Here is a 17862-nt window from a genome sequence, read left to right on the forward strand (position 1 = left end):
CGGGCCTTGAGAGCAGGCCCCGACCTCTCGCAGTCTGTTTCGCAATCTGTCAGATAGGGACAGTGGCCCCAGGAGGGCCTGAGGGTGGCGAGGTGGAGAGCGTTGGTGGCTGCCCCGGCAGACAGAGAGACCCTGTCTGGAATGCCAGGCCAGGAGAAGGAGCGGTACCAAATGGTCCCAAATGGGACAACGGGATCATGGCTGATTCTTCCCCTGCTTCTACTTGGGCTTTGCCCTATTTTCTGTAAGAAGCCCACATCATTTAAGGCCAACACTCAGATGCTGTTTTAGGAGTTTATGATTCAGCGTTTCTTTAAAAATGTTTAATGTGAAAACAAATGGAAATTCTGCATTGTCCTGAAGTTTATGTCATTTTATTTTTATTTACAAAATACATTTTTATAAGGAGGAAAATGCCTCAAATGTGTTCCTAATTTTAAGAGGCTCTGCCACATCTTCAGTGCAGGTGTAGCTAGCTAGACCAAGTCCAGCCAGACCTCCTAAGATAGTTTTCAACACAAGCCTTCCCACACATGTGGTTTCCTAAACCGTGCTCCTCACAAAGTTACAAGTCAACAATTCTTGAATCTGTCCATATTGCAGCAAATGTGGACAGACCTGGATAGAAACCCAACTATATGATGACAGGACCGAAATAGGTATAGATTTAAGTTAATTGTCAAAGGCATCAGACAGGATGGGAGGCTGGACCAGCCATACTGGCCGGCTGGGAAGCGAAGCCGATCAAGCCCAGGTCGCCGGGGTGAACTGAACAGGTGCCTCACGGGCAGGCTTAGAAGCCTCAGAGAGGAAATCCCAGAGAGAAACTCGCTGGACTAGGGGATGGCATCCGAATGGGCTTGACCTTCCCAGTCACCCTAACTCCCATGAGGGCTCCAGAAGGAGAAAAAGGAATCACAAAGTGCTTCGAGGAAAACTAGGGTTCCCGGAGCGATGAAAAGCTGTGGGGAAGCGCTCTGTCCTGACAAGATATACGGGGATTTCACACGTGTGTGTGTGTGTGTGTGTGTGTTTGCGCGTGTGGTGAAGGAGGCCAGGAACTTGGCGAAGCCTCTCCCCATATGGGGACACCTGGGGGAAAAGCCCGCCAGTGGAGAGGCTTCAAAGGGCCCAAGTCTGGCACGTGGAGAGTGGGGGCTACTCCGGCTGCTGCTGGGTGTGTTAGATTCGGAAGCCAGCCCAGCATCGTCCTCCGGGGAAAGCCGAAGTGCTGCCCGTCTGGGGTCCGACCTCTGCCGGACGGACGCGCACACAGGCCGTCACACACAGACTTCGAGTGAGGGAGTTGTGGGGAACGGAGGAAGGGGAGTCGGGCCGTTGCGCAAGCAATGGGGCGGGAGTTGCGGAGGGCGACTAAGTTCTGTTTCCAGGGAGACCGTTCGGGCTGACCGCCAACACAGCTAAAGGTGGACAAACCCCGACGCACGGCCAAGGTCTGAAAGGAGCCCCCTAGTAAAGGTTGGCGACGATGCCCTGACCCTTGATTGACCCAAAACTCCTGATTCTGCCTCTCCCAACCTCGTGACCCTGAGACGCGTCGAACCCCGCCAGAATCTTCGGGCTGGTCGACGGGAAGGGCTGAGCTGGAGGAGCGGGCTGGAGGCCTCGACCCATGGTGCCCAAGAGGAAGCGCGGGCCGAGCGCCGGGCGCCGGTCTGGCGCGGCGGGAGAGGGCACCGAGCCGCCGCTGTCGGAGAGCGCTCAGTCCTTGCAGCGAAAATACAAAGTGCTCTCGGAGCAGCTGGACGCCTGCGAGGAGCGCGTCGACCAGGCGCTGCAGGAGAACGCCTTCCTGGAGTGCGAGGCGCAGCGCCTGCGCGAGGAGAGCCGGCTCTACGCCAGCTACGTGAGCACGCGCGCGCAGCGCTGCGCCAACGCCATCGTCCGGCTGGAGGAGCAGAACCGCGCGGACCTGACGCAGATCCACCTGCAGCGCGCAGAGCTGGCGTCGCTCTACCGCGGGCGTGAGGAGGGGGTGCGCGCGCAGTTGCTGGAGATGGAGGCGCGCGCGGCGCAGGTGGCGCGACAGGTGCAGGAGCTGCAGCCCTACAAGGCCAGTGCGCGCCCCCGCGGGAGGGCCGGGCGCGGGCAGGGCGAGGTGGGTGCACGCCGCGGCCCGGCGCTAACCCGCGGCCCCGCCGCAGGAGCTGCAGCTGGAGCAGCTGGCCCGGATTCGGGCGCTGGAGCGCGAGCTGCTGCGTATGCGCGTGGAGCACATGCAGCTGCTCCACCGCGAGAAGCGGCGTTTCCTGGAGGACAAAGCAGCCTTCGAGCGCGAGGCGCGCCAGCGCGTGCAGTCCCTGGCGCGGCGCGCGGAGCGGGAGGCGGCGCGCGCGCTCATCGCGCACACACAGGCCATCAGAGGGGACAATGGGCGCCTGCGGCAGGAGCTGCTGCGGCTGCTCCGCCGGGCCCAGGTGCTGCACGAAACGCGGCGCCAGTTGCTGGAGCAGCGTGAGCAGCTGCGGCGCGAGCACGAGGACATGCGGGACCTGGCGCGCGTGCACAGCTGGCTGCGCCGGGGCCCCGAGGGCCCGCCGCTTTGGCAACCGCCGCTGGCCTCCTCGCACCCCGAGTCCTTCGCCTCCACCACGATCCAGTCGCGCGCGACCTCCCGGGTCGCATCAGTCTCGGCCTCCCGGAACCCGTCTCAGGTCTCGTGGCGTGCGGCCTCTTGGGCCCAATCGTTGCTGTCGAAGCTCGCGGTTCCCTGGGTCCCGTCATTGGCCCCATCGCGTGTTGGCTCCAGGGTCCTGTCGCTGGCCCCTTCGAAGGCGGGATCACGGGTCCCATGCCAGGACCCATCGCGCGGGAGCTCCAGGGTCCCGTCCTTGGCCCTCTCGCGCCCAGGCTCCCGAGTCCCGTCCCTGACCCCGTCACGCCTGGATTCCTGGGCCCCTTCTCGGTCCTCATTGTGTGCCGCCTCACAGAACACCACCCTCTCTGGGAAGTCCGTCCCCGGGTCGGGCTCTTCCCGTCTCCCAGTCGAAGGAGACCGTGAATGTGACGCTGCAGGCGAAGGCGCCTTGGGGAGATCCTGAACCTACCTGGAGGAAGGCCAATGAGGCCAGACGGTGCGGGGGAGACGGGGGTGCGCAGGACGCGGATTTGGTGAGTGGATTATCAATAAAGGTGTGACCCCCTCCACCCCTCTCCGCTCTGGCGCCGCCTGCTTCGCTGTCTAGCATTTCCGGCCGGCGCAGGGACCACTCATGATGGCTCCCAGTTTCCAAGCTGCAAGGTAGCTTGATCGTCCTGTGCCCCGTGTGTCTGCCAGGGTTGAGCATCCCTCAACCCCACAGCTGACCTCTGGCTCCTCTGGCAGGGGCAGAGGGAGTCGGCCACGCCATCGTCCTGCCCATGAGGGCTGACAGTCTGGTGGCAGAGATGGACATCACGGGCATAGACAGGTAGTATGAGAGCAGGAAGGGAGTCTGGCGGGCCAGGGAGGAGGTGGTCCACTGCGTGTGGCGGCCGGGAGGGCCAGCGTGGTTTGAGCTGCTCAAGAGAGCCATTGGGGGGGGGGGCGTGGGCTTTGTTCTGGCGCCATGGGGAGCCACGGGCGTTTTTATGTTTAACCTATTGGCTTTTTGTGTTTTTGTTTGTTTGTTTTTGCCACGCCCTGCGGCTTGTGGGATCCTAGTTCCCCGACCAGGGATTGAACCCGGGCCCTGGCAGTGAAAGTCCTAACCACTGGACCTCCAGGGAGTTCCGGGGGGGAGGGTAATTTTAAATTTTGATTTAGCTGTCAGTCCAAGCACACGGAGGCCGGTTAGTACGCTCTCCCTCACCTGTGGTTTGCATTCATCAACGGCTGCATTGGGGAGGTGGAGCGTGGGGGAGACCAGGGTGGACGCGCCACCGTGGCCCATGGACCTGGGCCCTGTGGAGTGAGGAGTTCAGACCACAGCTTTCAAACAGAGCCCCCCCAGCCCCCACCAACCTTGCCGTGGAAATTTAGTTAAATGTTCTGGTTCTGGGTTGGAAGTGCTGGTGGGCGGCTGGCAGCATCAAACACAAATTCTCTGAGAAGAGTTCACTTGAGGGACTTCCCTGGTGGCGCAGTGGTTAAGAATCCGCCTGCCAATGGAGGGGGACACCGGTCAGAGCCCTGGTCCGGGAAGATCCCACATGCCGCGGAGCAACTAAGCCTGTGCGCCACAACTACTGAGCCCGTGTGCCACAACTACTGAAGTCTGCGCGCCTAGAGCGTGTGCTCCGCAACAAGGGAAGGCACCGTAACAAGAAGCCCGCGCACTGCAACGAAGAGTAGCCCCACTCGCCCCAACTAGAGAAAGCCCATGCGCAGCAACGAAGACCTAACGCAGCCAAAAAATAAATAAATAAATCTATTTAAAAAAAATGAAATCTTGTTACCAATAGGTTTTTTTTTTTTTTTTTTTTAACTCCATTGCAGTGTGTGGGCTTCTCATTGCAGTGGCTTCTCTTGTTGCGGAGCACAGGCTGTAGGCGCTCGGGCTTCAGTAGTTGTGGCACGTGGGCTCAGTAGTTGTGGCTCGCGGGCTCTAGAGCGCACGCTCAGTAGTTGTGGCGCACAGGCTTAGTTGCTCCGCGGCATGTGGGATCTTCCCAGACCAGGGCTCAAACCCGTGTCCCCTGCATTGACAGGTGGATTCTTAACCACTGCACCACCAGGGAAGGCTTATAACAACATTTTAGTTTTGCCTGGACTTTTGTTAAGCCACAAATTAGACATTGTTACTCTTTGTGAAAATTCATCCACTTGCATACTTACCATTTGGGACATATCTGTATGTACATTATGCTTTGGTAAAAAGTTCACTTTAAGAATCCTGTTGGGCTAGTTCTGGTAGTTCCTTCTTCCTTGCACAGCTTTCCAGCATCTCCCTCTTAACAAGCTGCTCAAACTCAGCCCTGGTCTGCCCGGCAGGCTGCCACCTGACGGTGCCTGTGGGGATGGAGGAGAGCGCCACCCCCTAGGCCCCGAGGAGGTGGAGCGACAGGAACTCCCCATTCATTGCTGGAGGGAATGCAGACTGGTGCAGCCACTCTAAGAGACAGTTTGGTGGTTTCTCACAAAATTAACACACTTGTATAAGATGATCCAGCAATGACACTCCAACCCAAAGGAACTGAGAACTTATGTCCACACAAAAACCTGCACACGGATGTTTATAGCAGCTTTGTTCATAATTGCCAAAACTTGGGAGCAACCCAGATGTCCTTCAGTAGGTGAGTAGATAAATACATGGTGGTCCATCCAGAAAATGAAATATTAATCAGCACTAAAAAGAAATGAGCTATCAGCCATGGAAAGACATGGAGGAACCTTAAATGCAAATCACTAAATGAAAGAAGCCAACCTAAAGAGGTTGCACATTGCATGATTCCGACTCTGTGACATTCTGGGAAAGGCAGAACCATGGCGACAGTTAAAAGATCAGTGGTTGGGCTTCCCTAGTGGCGCAGTGGTTAAGAATCTGCCTGCCAATGCAGGGGACACGGGTTCCAGCCTTGGTCTGGGAAGATCCCACATGCCGTGGAGCAACTAACCCCATGCGCTGCAACTACTGAGCCTGCGAGCCACAACTACTGAAGCCCACGGGCCTAGAGCCCATGCTCCACAACAAGACAAGCCACTGCAATGAGAAGCCCACACACCGCAACGAGGAGTAGCCCCCACTCGCCACAACTAGAGAAAGCCCGCACGCAGCAACGGAGACCCAATGCAGCCCAAAATAAATTTATTTTTAAAAAAAATTATTAAAAAAAAAAAAGAAAGACGACAGAGACACAGAGGACCACACCTGTGTCAGCAGAGCCGAGGCTGGAGCCCTGTGGCCACGAGCCAAGGGGTGCCAAGGATGGCCGGCGCCACGGGAAGCTGGAGAGAGGGAGGCTTCAGAGGCAGCAAGGCCCGGCTGGTGCCTTGACCTCACACTCTGGCCTGTAGAGCTGAGACAGTAAGTTGTGTTGTCTTCAGCCACCCAGGTTGTGGCGCGTTGTTACGGCCGTCCCAGGAGACCGATAGAGCCCATGCGTGCACAGACATCAGGGCAGGAGGTGGCCTCCCATGGGACACGTGTCACGACGCTGTTAGAAGAATAGGGACGCGGAAGGGCCACAAGAGATGGACAAAAGCACCCGTAGAAGGACGTGGAGAGTACGAGTCCATTATTTTGAGGACAAGAAACCAAAACCATGTGCTTATTTTCACAGCACAGGACAGGCGCTTGAGGACACACTCTGCCATCAGCAGACTATCCCTCAGGCCAGGTGAGGGGATCTTTCGCTCTTTGCTGTTTCCCAAACGGATATACTTCATTTAGTGTGAGGCTCATGTTGACCCCTAACTTGGAATAAATCTCACTAAAACAATACGACTTGGCTCCCTTTTCTAGACAAAAGTTGCCTGATTTATCGGTCAAGGGAGCCAGGACCTCACCCCTCTCCCCAGGGTGAACGTCCACAGGAACTCCTGGGGAGGGGGTCCAGCGGGTCATGAAGGACAGGGACGAAGCAGCAACGGCCCACCAGCTTGGGTTTTCTGGGCCCAAATGGGAGGTGTGGGGTGCTCTGCTCTGCGGGCCAGGTCCTGCGGCAGCTGCTCAGGGACAGATCGCACGTGGTGGGCGCATCCGGGGAGAAGGTGTGCGGAGAGGGTGGACGCCTAGGGCACCAGGGGCACATCCGTCCCTTTCCACCAGCCATGGGACAGCCCGCTGCTGAGAAGGCTGGTGCTTCCTAAGGACACCTGCCCCTGGGGACGTGGGGACAGGGAGCTGAGGTGCAGACCTTACTGTGCCTTCACGTTACTTCACCACCACGCTTCTCCCCCCAGGGTGCCGCATCCAGCAAAGGGTTCTCAGGGAGCCGCGCACAAGGACACAAGGAGGCAGCTGTGTCCCTGCCGTCTGCCTGCTGCCACTCCCTCAAAGGGTTCGCCGCCAGGGCCTGCCCAGCCGGGCACAGAGGGAACTGCAGGCTGGGACAAACCAGCCAGCAAGGGGAGCGCCACTCCCTGTCCAGCAGCCACTAAGCGCAGGGTGACCCACTGGCATCACTCGATAATCGTCATCAGATGGAATGTAGTTAATTGCACAGTTCTGTGTCGTTCACACTTAATTCCACACGATGGCATCACGAGGTGAAAGCATCACAAAGGAGTAAAAACCAGAAACAGGTGACCCGGACGCATGGCCAGCTGGCCCGCAGGACAAGGCTCGAGTCTTTGTAGCGCTTATTGCCCAAAGACCCAAGACAGGCCATCCCAACTTGCACTCAGAGGCCATCTGAAGGCCTCCACAACTCCACACGTGGGGTGGGAACAAACCAGGCACTTCCCTGCTCACAGCTCTGAGCTGGAAGAAAAATATAAGCACGGGCACAAAAGTTTGGATTTTATAAATAAGAAAAGCCACTTGGATGTTCCAAAGGGCACATTTCTATTTATTCCAGAGGGCCGTGGGCCCCGCGCCCTTAAGGCCTCACTGGCCATGATGGGGCCACCCTGAAGGAGCAAGGCCCTTCCCCAGCTGCTCTGTGGGCAGGACTGACCCAGAGAAGCTTCTGCTATAAACTGAATTGTATCCCCCCTCCCGAATCCTGTGTTGAAACCCTAACCCCAGTGTGGTGGTGCTGTTTGGAGGTGGGGCCTCTGGGAGGTGATGAGGTGAGATGAGGTTGTCGGGTGGGGCCGTGTCATGGGATTAGAGCCCTTATAAAAGGAAGAGACACCAGCGCGCTCTCTCCCTTCCCCACGTGAGCGCACAGTGCGAGGGCGCCATCTGCAAGCTGGGAGGTGGGTCCTTGTCAGAACCGGCCACCTGATCTCCGACTTCCAGCCTCCACAACCGTGAGAAATAAACTTCCACCGTTTCAGCCTGCTGGTCTGTGGTGTGTTGCTATGGCAGCCCGAGCAGACTGACACAGCTTCGTACCTTGATAACTTAATGGCTGTTTTCACCCATCTTCAGTATGTATTGATGAACTTAGAATATAAATATCCTGTAAAATAAGAAAAACAATGTGGGAAAGTTCCAAACATACTCATCGCTTAGCTTCAACAACTCATTTTGCCGATACTGTTTTGTCTTTCCTCTTTTTATTCGAATTTTAAAGCAAATCCCATACATGATGCCATTTCACCCATAAATTTGTCAGAATGCATCCTTCTTAAGGACTTTTAAAAACAGAACCGCCCTGTCATTATCACAGCAAACTCCTAATACCACCTAATACCCTGTCCATGTTCAAATTTCCATGATTGTCTCAAAAAAGCCTTTTTACAACTGGCTTGCTCAAATCGGGGTCAGGTGGTCCCTCAGTGCAATGCCTCTGGGGCTCTGCTAGCTCCTCACAGCCCCCCACGTTTTCCTCTCTGGAATTCAGACAAAAATTAAAATCCTTCACCAAGCCTTTGGATAACCTGAAATAGCGTTCCCATGAGCAAGGGGGACTGGTGTTCTGCCCAGTGACCGAGTCTCCAAGTGCGAGCCGGTGCCCTAGAGAAGCCCACTCCGCAGGTTTTTACTTCGGGGCTGGGCAAGCAAAGGCGCCTGGAGTCTGGAACAAAGAGGTCGCCTCTCCCCCCAAGTCTCCCTGATGTGAACATGACCAGAGGAACCCCACGCACGCCTCCACTTCCCCTCTCCTGTGGGTCCCCCGATGCCTTGTCAGGAAGCCCAGGTGGCGGACGCCCTTCCCGCAGCGGCTCCGGCGGGTGCTGAGGCCCTCGGGCCCGCAGAGCCTTGCCGCACAAGGTGCACGTGGGCGGGAGGCCTTCCCGCCGCCGTCGCCATGCGGGTGAGGCTTGCGCTCCAAGCAGACCTGGCGATGCGGGCCCAGGCGGCCTCTCAGGCTGAAGGCCTGTCCGCACACCTCGCAGCCGAAGGGCTGTTCGCTTCTGTAGTTCCTCTGGTGTCGCAGAAGGTCCGGGACCCGCCTGAAGGTCCGGCCGCACTGGAAACGCTTGAAGGCCTTGGTTCCCGTGTGACCATCTGGGGAGCAGCGAGCAGCTGTGACAGCTCAGGACTGTCCCACACGTGTCGTAGATGCCGGCGGCCCCTGCGCCCCACACGCCCTGCACCCGGCTCCCGGCCCAGAGCAAAGCCCCTCGGAAGCCAGCTCCCACCACTCCCCACCCCACCCCTGGCTCGAGGGCTGCCAGAAGCGATTACAGTGTCTCCCCCGGTAAAGGGCCTCCCTTGCCCGGTGGAGGAAACAGGCACTTATACAGGCTGGCGGTGAGACAGGAGAAAAGCCACACAACATGTCTTATCAGCTCACTCCCATCTAATTAGGGATTCACTCCGAGAAAGTGGCCCAGCAGTGAGAAAGCAGCACACAGATGAGCTAAAACTATAAATGGTGGAAAGCTGAAAATGAACTCAAATGCTCACCCAGATGAGGTCACGGCTAGGTCAACGCTGGTGTTATCCACAGGAGGGAAGGCTGTAACACTGGGCGTTGACCTAAACAGCCGGCTAGTACCTTACATACTCGTGTCTACACAAGAACAAAGACACCAGTCAGGATAGAGACTGTGCTCTCTGTTCCCCTAACCAGGCCCGGCTCCTGGGTTGGGGGAGGGTGCCGGAGACAGAGACCCACGTCCTTCAGAACCACTCACCCTCGGCTTCCCTCCAACCTGGCACCCGAGACCCTCTCTGTCTTGGGGCTCCACACAACCCAGTGTCTGCCCAGCTGGTCTCATTTCCACACGTCTGCGTGATCTCACTTCTGAGGGAATCTGAAATGAAAAACGAAAGACCACCACAGTCACCACCTCACGTAAGGGAGGGAGGCGCCCTCATCATCCCTGGGACGAGCACAAGGAATAAGGCACCTGCCCACGGCCACACACAAAGCCCCTCAGAGCAGGGCTCGGGCCCTGTGACCTCATCCCGGGCGTGCGCCTGCCGGGGCGGCCGCGAGGTTGGAGCACCCACACCCTCTCAGGCCCCCCGCCGCGCACACCCACGGCGCCCGCCGGCTCGGCACTCAGCAGAGCAGTGCCCCGTGCAGGGGCGGGGCGCCAGCACGGGTTTCCAGGGTCTGATCACACAGCAGCTCCTGCCCACGGTCCCAATGGGAGAGGAGAACGCCATTGGTGGGTGCTGGGTGCTGAGCTCACCTGGGAGCTGAGGGAGGCCCTGGGGGCCCCTCCGCACTTCCTGAAACGCGGGTCTCTCCCGCCCCGCAACCCGCGGCTCACCCCACTGTTCCAGGCGAGAGACGCGGCCAGGTATGTGGCCACAAAATCCTCCAAGGAGAGAAAAGGTGCGGTTTTCTGTACAGAAGACAAAGCGAGGGTGCAGGCCAGCCCTTGGGGCAACGTCCAGGAAACCACCCCAAAGCAGAGAAGACAGACAGGGAGGAGGGAGCCAGGGCCAAACCGTGACAGGCTCTCCCCACCCTCCTTGCTGGCGGGGCCAGGTCTAACAGTGGACGGGTCTGAGGAAGGAAGAGTGGGCTGCCTCCAGGGCAGCACGAAGAATGCCCTTGGCCAGACTTGGTGCAGGACGGCCCCTCCGCAGCCACAGGACAAGAGCTCCAGCTCCCACACCCCCTTAGCCTGAACTCGAGGCCCTGGCGCCGTCGAGGGACTGGACGGGCTCTGCAGGCCGAATTCAGCCGAGCTCCTGAAACGGCCAGCATCACATCCCAGCCCAGCACCCTCTGGCCGGGGTCCGCACACCGCCACTCTTCCCTTGAGAAGTGTATGGCCACCTGCAACACAAACAGCTCCCCGCCAGGAGCAGGACGTCAGACCTGGCCGCTCCTGAGGCTGCAGGACAGTGGGAAATGGAGAGAAACTGAAACACACGTGTCTGGAAGAAAAGGCGGGGGGCCAGGGGGTTTCAAAGGAGGAAAAACCTCAAAAGGCCTGAAGCTGAGGCTCAAGGGAAGGCTCCTGTCATGGACTGAATGTCTGTGTCCCTCAGATTCATCTGCAGGAGCCCTAACTCCCAGTATAGCTGCAGTTGAAGGTGGGGCCTCTAGGGAAGTATTTAAGGTTAAAATAGGTCATAGGGTGGGGCCCTGATCCGATAGGATTAGTGTCCTCGTAAGAAGAGACACCAGAGCGCTCTTGCACCCTCTTCCTCTCTCTCTCCTTCTACAAGCCAGGAAGTGGGCCCTCACCAGAACCAACCATGCCAGCACCCTGATCTGGGACTTCCAGCCTCCAGACTGTGAGAAATCAACCAATAAATGCGTGTGTGCTGAGTTATGGCAGCTTTAGCAGACTAAGTACCTAGAGAAGCAAGTGTATTTTCATGTTTTCTATAACATCCACTACGGTCTTAATGTAAATGAATCACATTCCCCCCACTCCATAAGACAGACCTGGCAGGCAGGCAGGCAGTCACAGACCTCTGAAGCCACCATAGTGGACCAGTCTCATGGGTGGGCTGGGGGCTGGGGCCCTGGTCAGCCTGCAGGGCACAGGGAGGTGGTGCTCACCTGGGACACATCCGCGGGAACAGCAGAGGCCTCTGGGGAGGCGTGTGGGCCCCTCCGGGGAAAGGCAGGTGCTGAGGGCTGATCTGTGAGACAAAGAAAGTGAGTGAGAGCTGCAGCCCAGAAGCCCCCACCTGACCCCAAGAGCCCTGAACCTTCTCAGTGGACCAAGGGGGATTCAGGAAAAACCAGTGACACAAGCCCATGCACGCTCCATAATGGAAGGGGAATTTGGGGGTCAGGTGGGGGCCAGCATCACTGTAAGGAAACCACTGGGTGCCCTGCGTCCCCCACCCCCAGACACATGGACCCTGACATTCCAGAGAGCAAGCCACAGGCTGTCACCAAATGGTGGCGAGACCATCATTTATGGCTGAAAACCAGCAGCTTAGCTGCAGACAAGTGACTGGACAGTTGGGGGCTAAACCCCACCCTAGGTGCTTCCCCAGGAGACAGGACCAGGATGGCCCATGCCTGCAGCAGTGCACACATGAACGTTCTCAGGCACTTTCCCCTGAATCAAATTCTTCCACCAGAGCTTCATTATTCTTCACCAAGTTTTGGGAATAAGCCGCAAGCTCCCCTAAACTGTGCAGACATGGTCTGCTCAGATCCTACTTCTGCCCCCAGGTTTGTTCACAACCACCCTCCTCAGGATCCCAAAGTCTCCAGCCACAGTGAGTGCCTGTGTCTTTCCTGGGTGAAGTGCGGAGCCCCGAGATGCAGAAGAGGACAGTTCCCAAGACACCCAGAGAAAGGGGCCTGCTGGACAAAGATGCCTAGTTCCCCACATCAGAGATGAAAGAACAAGGTCACACTATAGATCCTACAGATGTGAAAAGTAGCATTACTTCCACTATGACCAACTCTATGCCAACAAGTTCTGCAACTGAGATGCTGAAATGGACAAATTCCCTTATAAACACAACGTTATGAAACTTACAAAAAACAGGAAAAAACCCTGTCACAGAGAAAACACCAGACCCAGCTGATTCACTGATCAACTCTACCAAATCCTTAAGGAAGCCTATACCAATCTCAGAAGCCTGTAGGAGAATGACGAAGAGCAAACCTTTTCCAGCCTGTGTCAAGAAGCCAGCAAAGCCTTGACACAAAAACCTGATAAAGACATCATAAGATAAGAAGCTTACAGGCCAGTATCTCTCATAAGCAGACACAGAAATGCTTAACAAAACATTAGGAAGCCCAGTACAGCAATTTACTGAAAGAGCTCTGTGTCATGACCAAGTTTATGCCCAGAACACAAGGTTGGTTTGCTCTCCATTCCCGGGAGTGAGGGACTCCAGGGCTGGAAAGATTCAGAGAGCTTCCAGGTTGGTGAACATGTGGAGATTTGAGAAGAGTGCAGTGTTTAGAGAGACCTTGGAATCTCCGGGCCCTTTCCCCATACTTTTCCTATGCAACTTCCCCCTGCTGTTCCTAAGCCTTATCCTTTTATCATGAACCAGTGATCCAGTAAGTAAAATGTTTCTCTGAGTCTGTGAACTGCTCTAGCAAACCAATCAAACCCAAGGCAGAGGCTGTGGGAACCTGCAGATCTATAGCCAGTCAGTCAGAATCACTGGTGGCAACCTGGACTTGAGATTGGTGTCTGAAGTGTGGGGAGAGGGGCAGTCTTGTGGGACTGAGCCCTTAACCTGTGGGATCTGATATTATCTCCAGGTAGAGACGGTCATAATTCAGTTAGCTGCTTGGTGGTGTGGGAACAAACCACACATCCGACCTAGGAATATATTTAACAAAGGATGTACAAGTCTTCTACTCTCAGAATTAAAAAACAATGCTGAGCAAACTAAGTTGGAAATAAATTGAGCGATATCCCCTGTTTATGGGTATTAAGTTTTCAATTCTCCCTAAACTGATCTAGAAATTCAACACCACTCCAAGCAAAATCACAGCAGTTGTTTTGGGGTTTTGTTTGTTTGTTTGTAGAAACAGACAGGGTGATAATAAAATTTATATGGAAAAGCAAATGACCTCAAATAACCCACCTTGAAGAACAAAGTTGGAAGACTTACACTCCTTGATTCTAAGACTAACTACAGTAAGGCAGTGTAGTACTGGCACAAGCATAGATATATAGATCAATGGAACAGCAGAGATTGCAGAAACAGACCCACACATACAGTTCAGTGTTTCATGACAAGGGCATCAATGTAATTCAAAGGGTAAAAGTTGTTATTTTTTTTCAATTAATGGTGCCAGAACAATAAGGGGAAAAATTAACCTTAACACGCCCTACCTAACACCATACCCAAAACTAATTCAAGGTCGATCTTGGGCCTAAACGTGAACGCTGAAACTATAAAGCTTCTAGAAGAAAAAAATTGAAGAATATTTTCATAATCTTGGGGTAAGCAGAGATTTCATTGGTGGGACCCCAAAAGCACCCACCTTAAAATTTTTAAATTCATAAATTGGACTTTATCAAAATTAAAAGTTTCTGCTTGTCAAAAGACAGTTAAGAAATAAAAAGGCAAGCCACGGACTGGGAGAAAATATTCCCAATATATATATCTGACAAAAGACTCATATCCAGAACTAGAACTCTCACAAACCAATAAGAAAAAGAAAAATGAAGCTCAAAATGGGAAGAATATTTGGACTCTTCCACTAATAGATATACATGGTCTACAAACACATGAACAGGTGCACTGGGCACAGGTGTCATGGGCAGCGCTTAGCATGAGAGCCTGAGCTCCTCCACCCACTAATAATGATCACAGCGATAAATAAGAAGAGCTCCCTGCACTGGGCATCCACTATGGACTATAAATGGGCTGGAGTTGGCCAGCTGGAAAGCAGAGAGTAAGGGGGAGAACTGTATGAGATATTGCTACCGAACCAGACTTGGGTCTGTTCGCCTGTGCGCAGTAAAGCCAATCTACTGACACTGGGTTGCGGGGAAGGAAAGTACAGCATTTATTGCAGGCACCAAGCAATGAGAACGGACAGCTCATGCTCAAAAGACCTGAACTCTCTGACGGCTTTCAGGGAAGGGGTCTTAAAAGCAGTGTGAGAGAGGGGGGCTGCAGGGTGTGTGATCAGCTCGTGCATAATTCTTGGATTGGTTGGCATCCAGGTGAAGTTTCAAGCATCATCAACCTTCTGGTTTCAAGCAGTCTAGGGTCTATGTTCTTGCAATCAGCAGTTTTCATCTGGTGGGTTGGCTTCCTGTAAATACAACTTAGGAATGCGTGTCAGGCCTTTATCGCTTTCAGGGAACTGGGAGTTCGGTGATTCTGCTATGTGGCAGATTTATAGTCTAAATTGTTACCAGCGCCCCAGCCCAACAGCTATTCTTTGTTTCTACATCTTCACATTTCCCAACCATTAACTCTTGAGCCAGCCTTTTACTTCAAAAGACAAGGACACAGGGACTTGTATACCGTTTCAATACGGCCAGAGAAGCGGGCAAGGGCTGGAGTACCCAAGGCATCCTGGGCCATGGCTATACATGAAAGGCAGGGACGGTCTAATACCTCACCTCTGTGATCCGGTACACTTCTGAAAGACCCCCCCACTGCGGTGAGCCAGTCAGAAGGCGGCAGGACAAGACCGGGTCGGGGAGACAGGGAGACGACCACCGACCACTAAGGTGGTCGAGGGGAGAGATGAAGGGGGCCGGGACGTACACGTGGAGGGTGGGAACGGAGAGGCGGGAATGACTCAAGGCCACCACGGAGCTAGAACGCCAAACAATTTGCGTGATGGTCTGGGGCAGGAGGACGCGGCTCCCACCTGCGGAGGAGCCCCGAGCGGGATGTTTTTGATACTAAGCCGGCAGCTGGGCACAGTGTCTGGCTCCCACCGGAGCGGTCCAGGCTGGACTCGCAGACGTGGAGGGCGCCCACGACCACGGACGGGGCCGCGCGGGGAGGGCGCAGCCGGAAGAGGAAACGGGCCCGAGGCGGAGGACGCGCTGGGAGGGGCCTGAGGCGGGCGGGCGCGCCCACGCTGACCGGCAGGTGGGCCCCTGCAGGTAAGCCTAACCGGACCTCCGCGAGCACGGGATCGGGAACAGCCGCGGCGGGAGAGCGAGAAGAAAACTTCCCAGCGGAAGTGCTTCTCCTGCCGCCGGAAGCTGCGCTTCCGCCCCTCTAGGAGTTCGTCTCGGTGGCGGAGGGCCCTGGGGCCGCCCGGCCCGACCCCGCCCACACTCCCGGGCCGCAGGAATAATAATAAAAACACAATGCGTCAGTCTGTGGAATGCAGCTAAAGCAGTGTTTAGAGGAAAATTACTGGCTTTAAATGTTTACATCAGAAAAGAAGTAAGGTCTAAAACTAATAACCTAAGCTTCCACTTTAATAAACCAGAAAAGGGAAGGGAATCTAGCTCAAAGTAGAAGGAAAGGAATAAAATGGTTCTATTTCAGTGAAATAAGAAACAAACAATAGAGAAAATCAAGGAAAACGAAAGCTGCTTCTTTGAAAGGACTAATAACCTTGGCAAATCTGTAGCTAGACTGATCAGAAAAGCAGAAGGAAGACACAAATCACCAATACCAGGAAGAAAAGAGGAGACATCATTTTAAATATAACTCATTAAGATAGAATGTAAAATACAATGCACAAAAGCAATGAAATGTTTCAACAACCTTATGCCAACGCCTCAGTTATATTAGATGAAATAAGTAATTCCTGAAAGATACAAGTTACCAAATTGGCACAAGAAGAAATAGAAAAATCTGAGTAGTGCTATATCTATTACAGAAATTGAATTTGTAATTTTCCCACAAAGAACTCCCCAGGGTTTCACTGGTGAAATGTATCAAAGGTCTAAGGAAGAAATAATGTCGTTATACAAACAACTTCAGAAAATAGATGTGGGGAGACTAATTCACAACTCTTTGAGAGCAATGCTACCATGATATCAAAACAAGACGAGACGTCCTCTCACTTCTAATGAAAATTGTATAAGATGCCCAGCAATAAAGCAAGAAAAAGGAGCAAAGTCTATACAAACTAGAAAGGCAGAAGTAAAATTCTTTGATTATCTACATAGAAAATGCTGAAGAATCTAGAAAAAAGCTACTGGAACCAATAAGTGAATTCATCTAGGTTGCTAGATACAAGGTCAATTAACAAAAATCAAATGTATTTCTACACACTGGCAATGACAATTGGAAAAGACTTTAAAAAAACCAAGACAGAAATCAAAAAGCGTAAAATATAAAAATTTTTGGTAAATTAGACTTAATCAAAAAAATTTTTAATCTGATCTTCAAAAGACATCATTAAGAAAATTAAAAGGTAAGCCAGGAACTTGCTGTCGGCCTTTGGCTGCTTCATCACCGCCGCCTTCAAAGACCGCAGCGAGTCTCGTGCATCACGCTGAAAAACGTAGAAGACGTCACGTTTTTGAAAGATATGAAAAAAATATTTTTTCTTTGACAATGGAAATGGTCTCAAGGGAAACAGGAATGTCACTTTAACCCTATCTTGGAAAGTTGTACCAAATGGTGGCTGGAACTCTACCTCGTTTGACAGGATCAGGACATGTATCTGTCCCATTTCCAGATACATATGAAATAACAAAGTTATTAAATTCTTCTGAATTTGAAACAACATATTTTTACACCTAAGGAATTGTATCTCATTTATCTCTTCCCTTGCAGCATCTTCATCTGTTTTTTGGTTGTTAATTTCTTTCTTTTCTTTTTGGTGTAATAATGAACATCAAAAGGCATACTTGAGGGGAAAGGTTAATGTGCTACTTAAACTTAATTTTACAAGCAAAAACAAAGGCCACCAGAGTGGAGTATTACAAGAATAAGACAACCACATAGTAAGGATTTATAAAATATTTATATTTCAAGTATTCCCCATATTTCCATTATTCTTTATGTAATATGAAGTGAGCACAAAGGGTAGTTAAAACTTTCAGGTGCCTGTGGAGTTATAAGAACTCTATTTATGCTTTGCATTTATGCAAGTTCACATTGGATGTGATTTAGAAGCAGACATTCTCTTTTATCTTTTAGGGTATGTCTGAATACTGGAAAAATTAATACAGTTATTGGTGAGAAGCCTGGTTATAGCCAAAAGTGATGAGATTTTATTCCATTTGTCTTAGGAATGCCCACAATGCTTGTTTTTCTTACAGGTGACTAGCAACTTTCTCCACTAAAGACTAAATACCACATTATATGCTGTAAACCACTCCAAATCATTTTAAAGTCTCTTAAGTCCAAAAAAAAAAAAAAACTTAAGCCCAAGACTAAAAGGATGTATTCATAATAAGTATATGTTTGGGGGAATTCCCTGGCGGTCCAGTGGTTAGGACTCAGCGCTTTCACTGCCGAGGGCCCGGGTTCAATCCCTGGTCGGGGAACTAAGATCCCACAGCCATGTGGTGCGACCATAAATAAATAA

At 53.1% G+C, this 17862-nt stretch overlaps 1 protein-coding gene across 1 annotated transcript; it reads left to right on the forward strand.

Moving 5' to 3' along the window:
* Positions 1 to 1633: 1633 nt before the first annotated feature.
* Positions 1634 to 3200, forward strand: CCDC166 (coiled-coil domain containing 166). The gene is made up of 2 exons (XM_036830653.1): positions 1634 to 2074; positions 2166 to 3200. The coding sequence occupies exons 1-2, from the start codon at positions 1634 to 1636 to the stop codon at positions 3060 to 3062; spliced, it is 1338 nt and encodes a 445-aa protein (XP_036686548.1). The 3' UTR covers positions 3063 to 3200.
* The last annotated feature ends 14662 nt before the right edge of the window (positions 3201 to 17862 follow it).

The sequence above is a fragment of the Balaenoptera musculus genome, chromosome 17, assembly GCF_009873245.2.
Source record: "Balaenoptera musculus isolate JJ_BM4_2016_0621 chromosome 17, mBalMus1.pri.v3, whole genome shotgun sequence".
In the NCBI taxonomy this organism is placed as follows: domain Eukaryota; kingdom Metazoa; phylum Chordata; class Mammalia; order Artiodactyla; family Balaenopteridae; genus Balaenoptera; species Balaenoptera musculus.

Excerpts from the sequence above, each read along its gene's own strand:
- CCDC166 (XM_036830653.1), top strand. The coding sequence starts at position 1,634 with ATGGTGCCCAAGAGGAAGCGCGGGCCGAGCGCCGGGCGCCGGTCTGGC. Across the intron at positions 2,075-2,165 it reads AGGAGCTGCAGCCCTACAAG|GAGCTGCAGCTGGAGCAGCT; the intron begins GCCAGTGCGCGC and ends GCCCCGCCGCAG.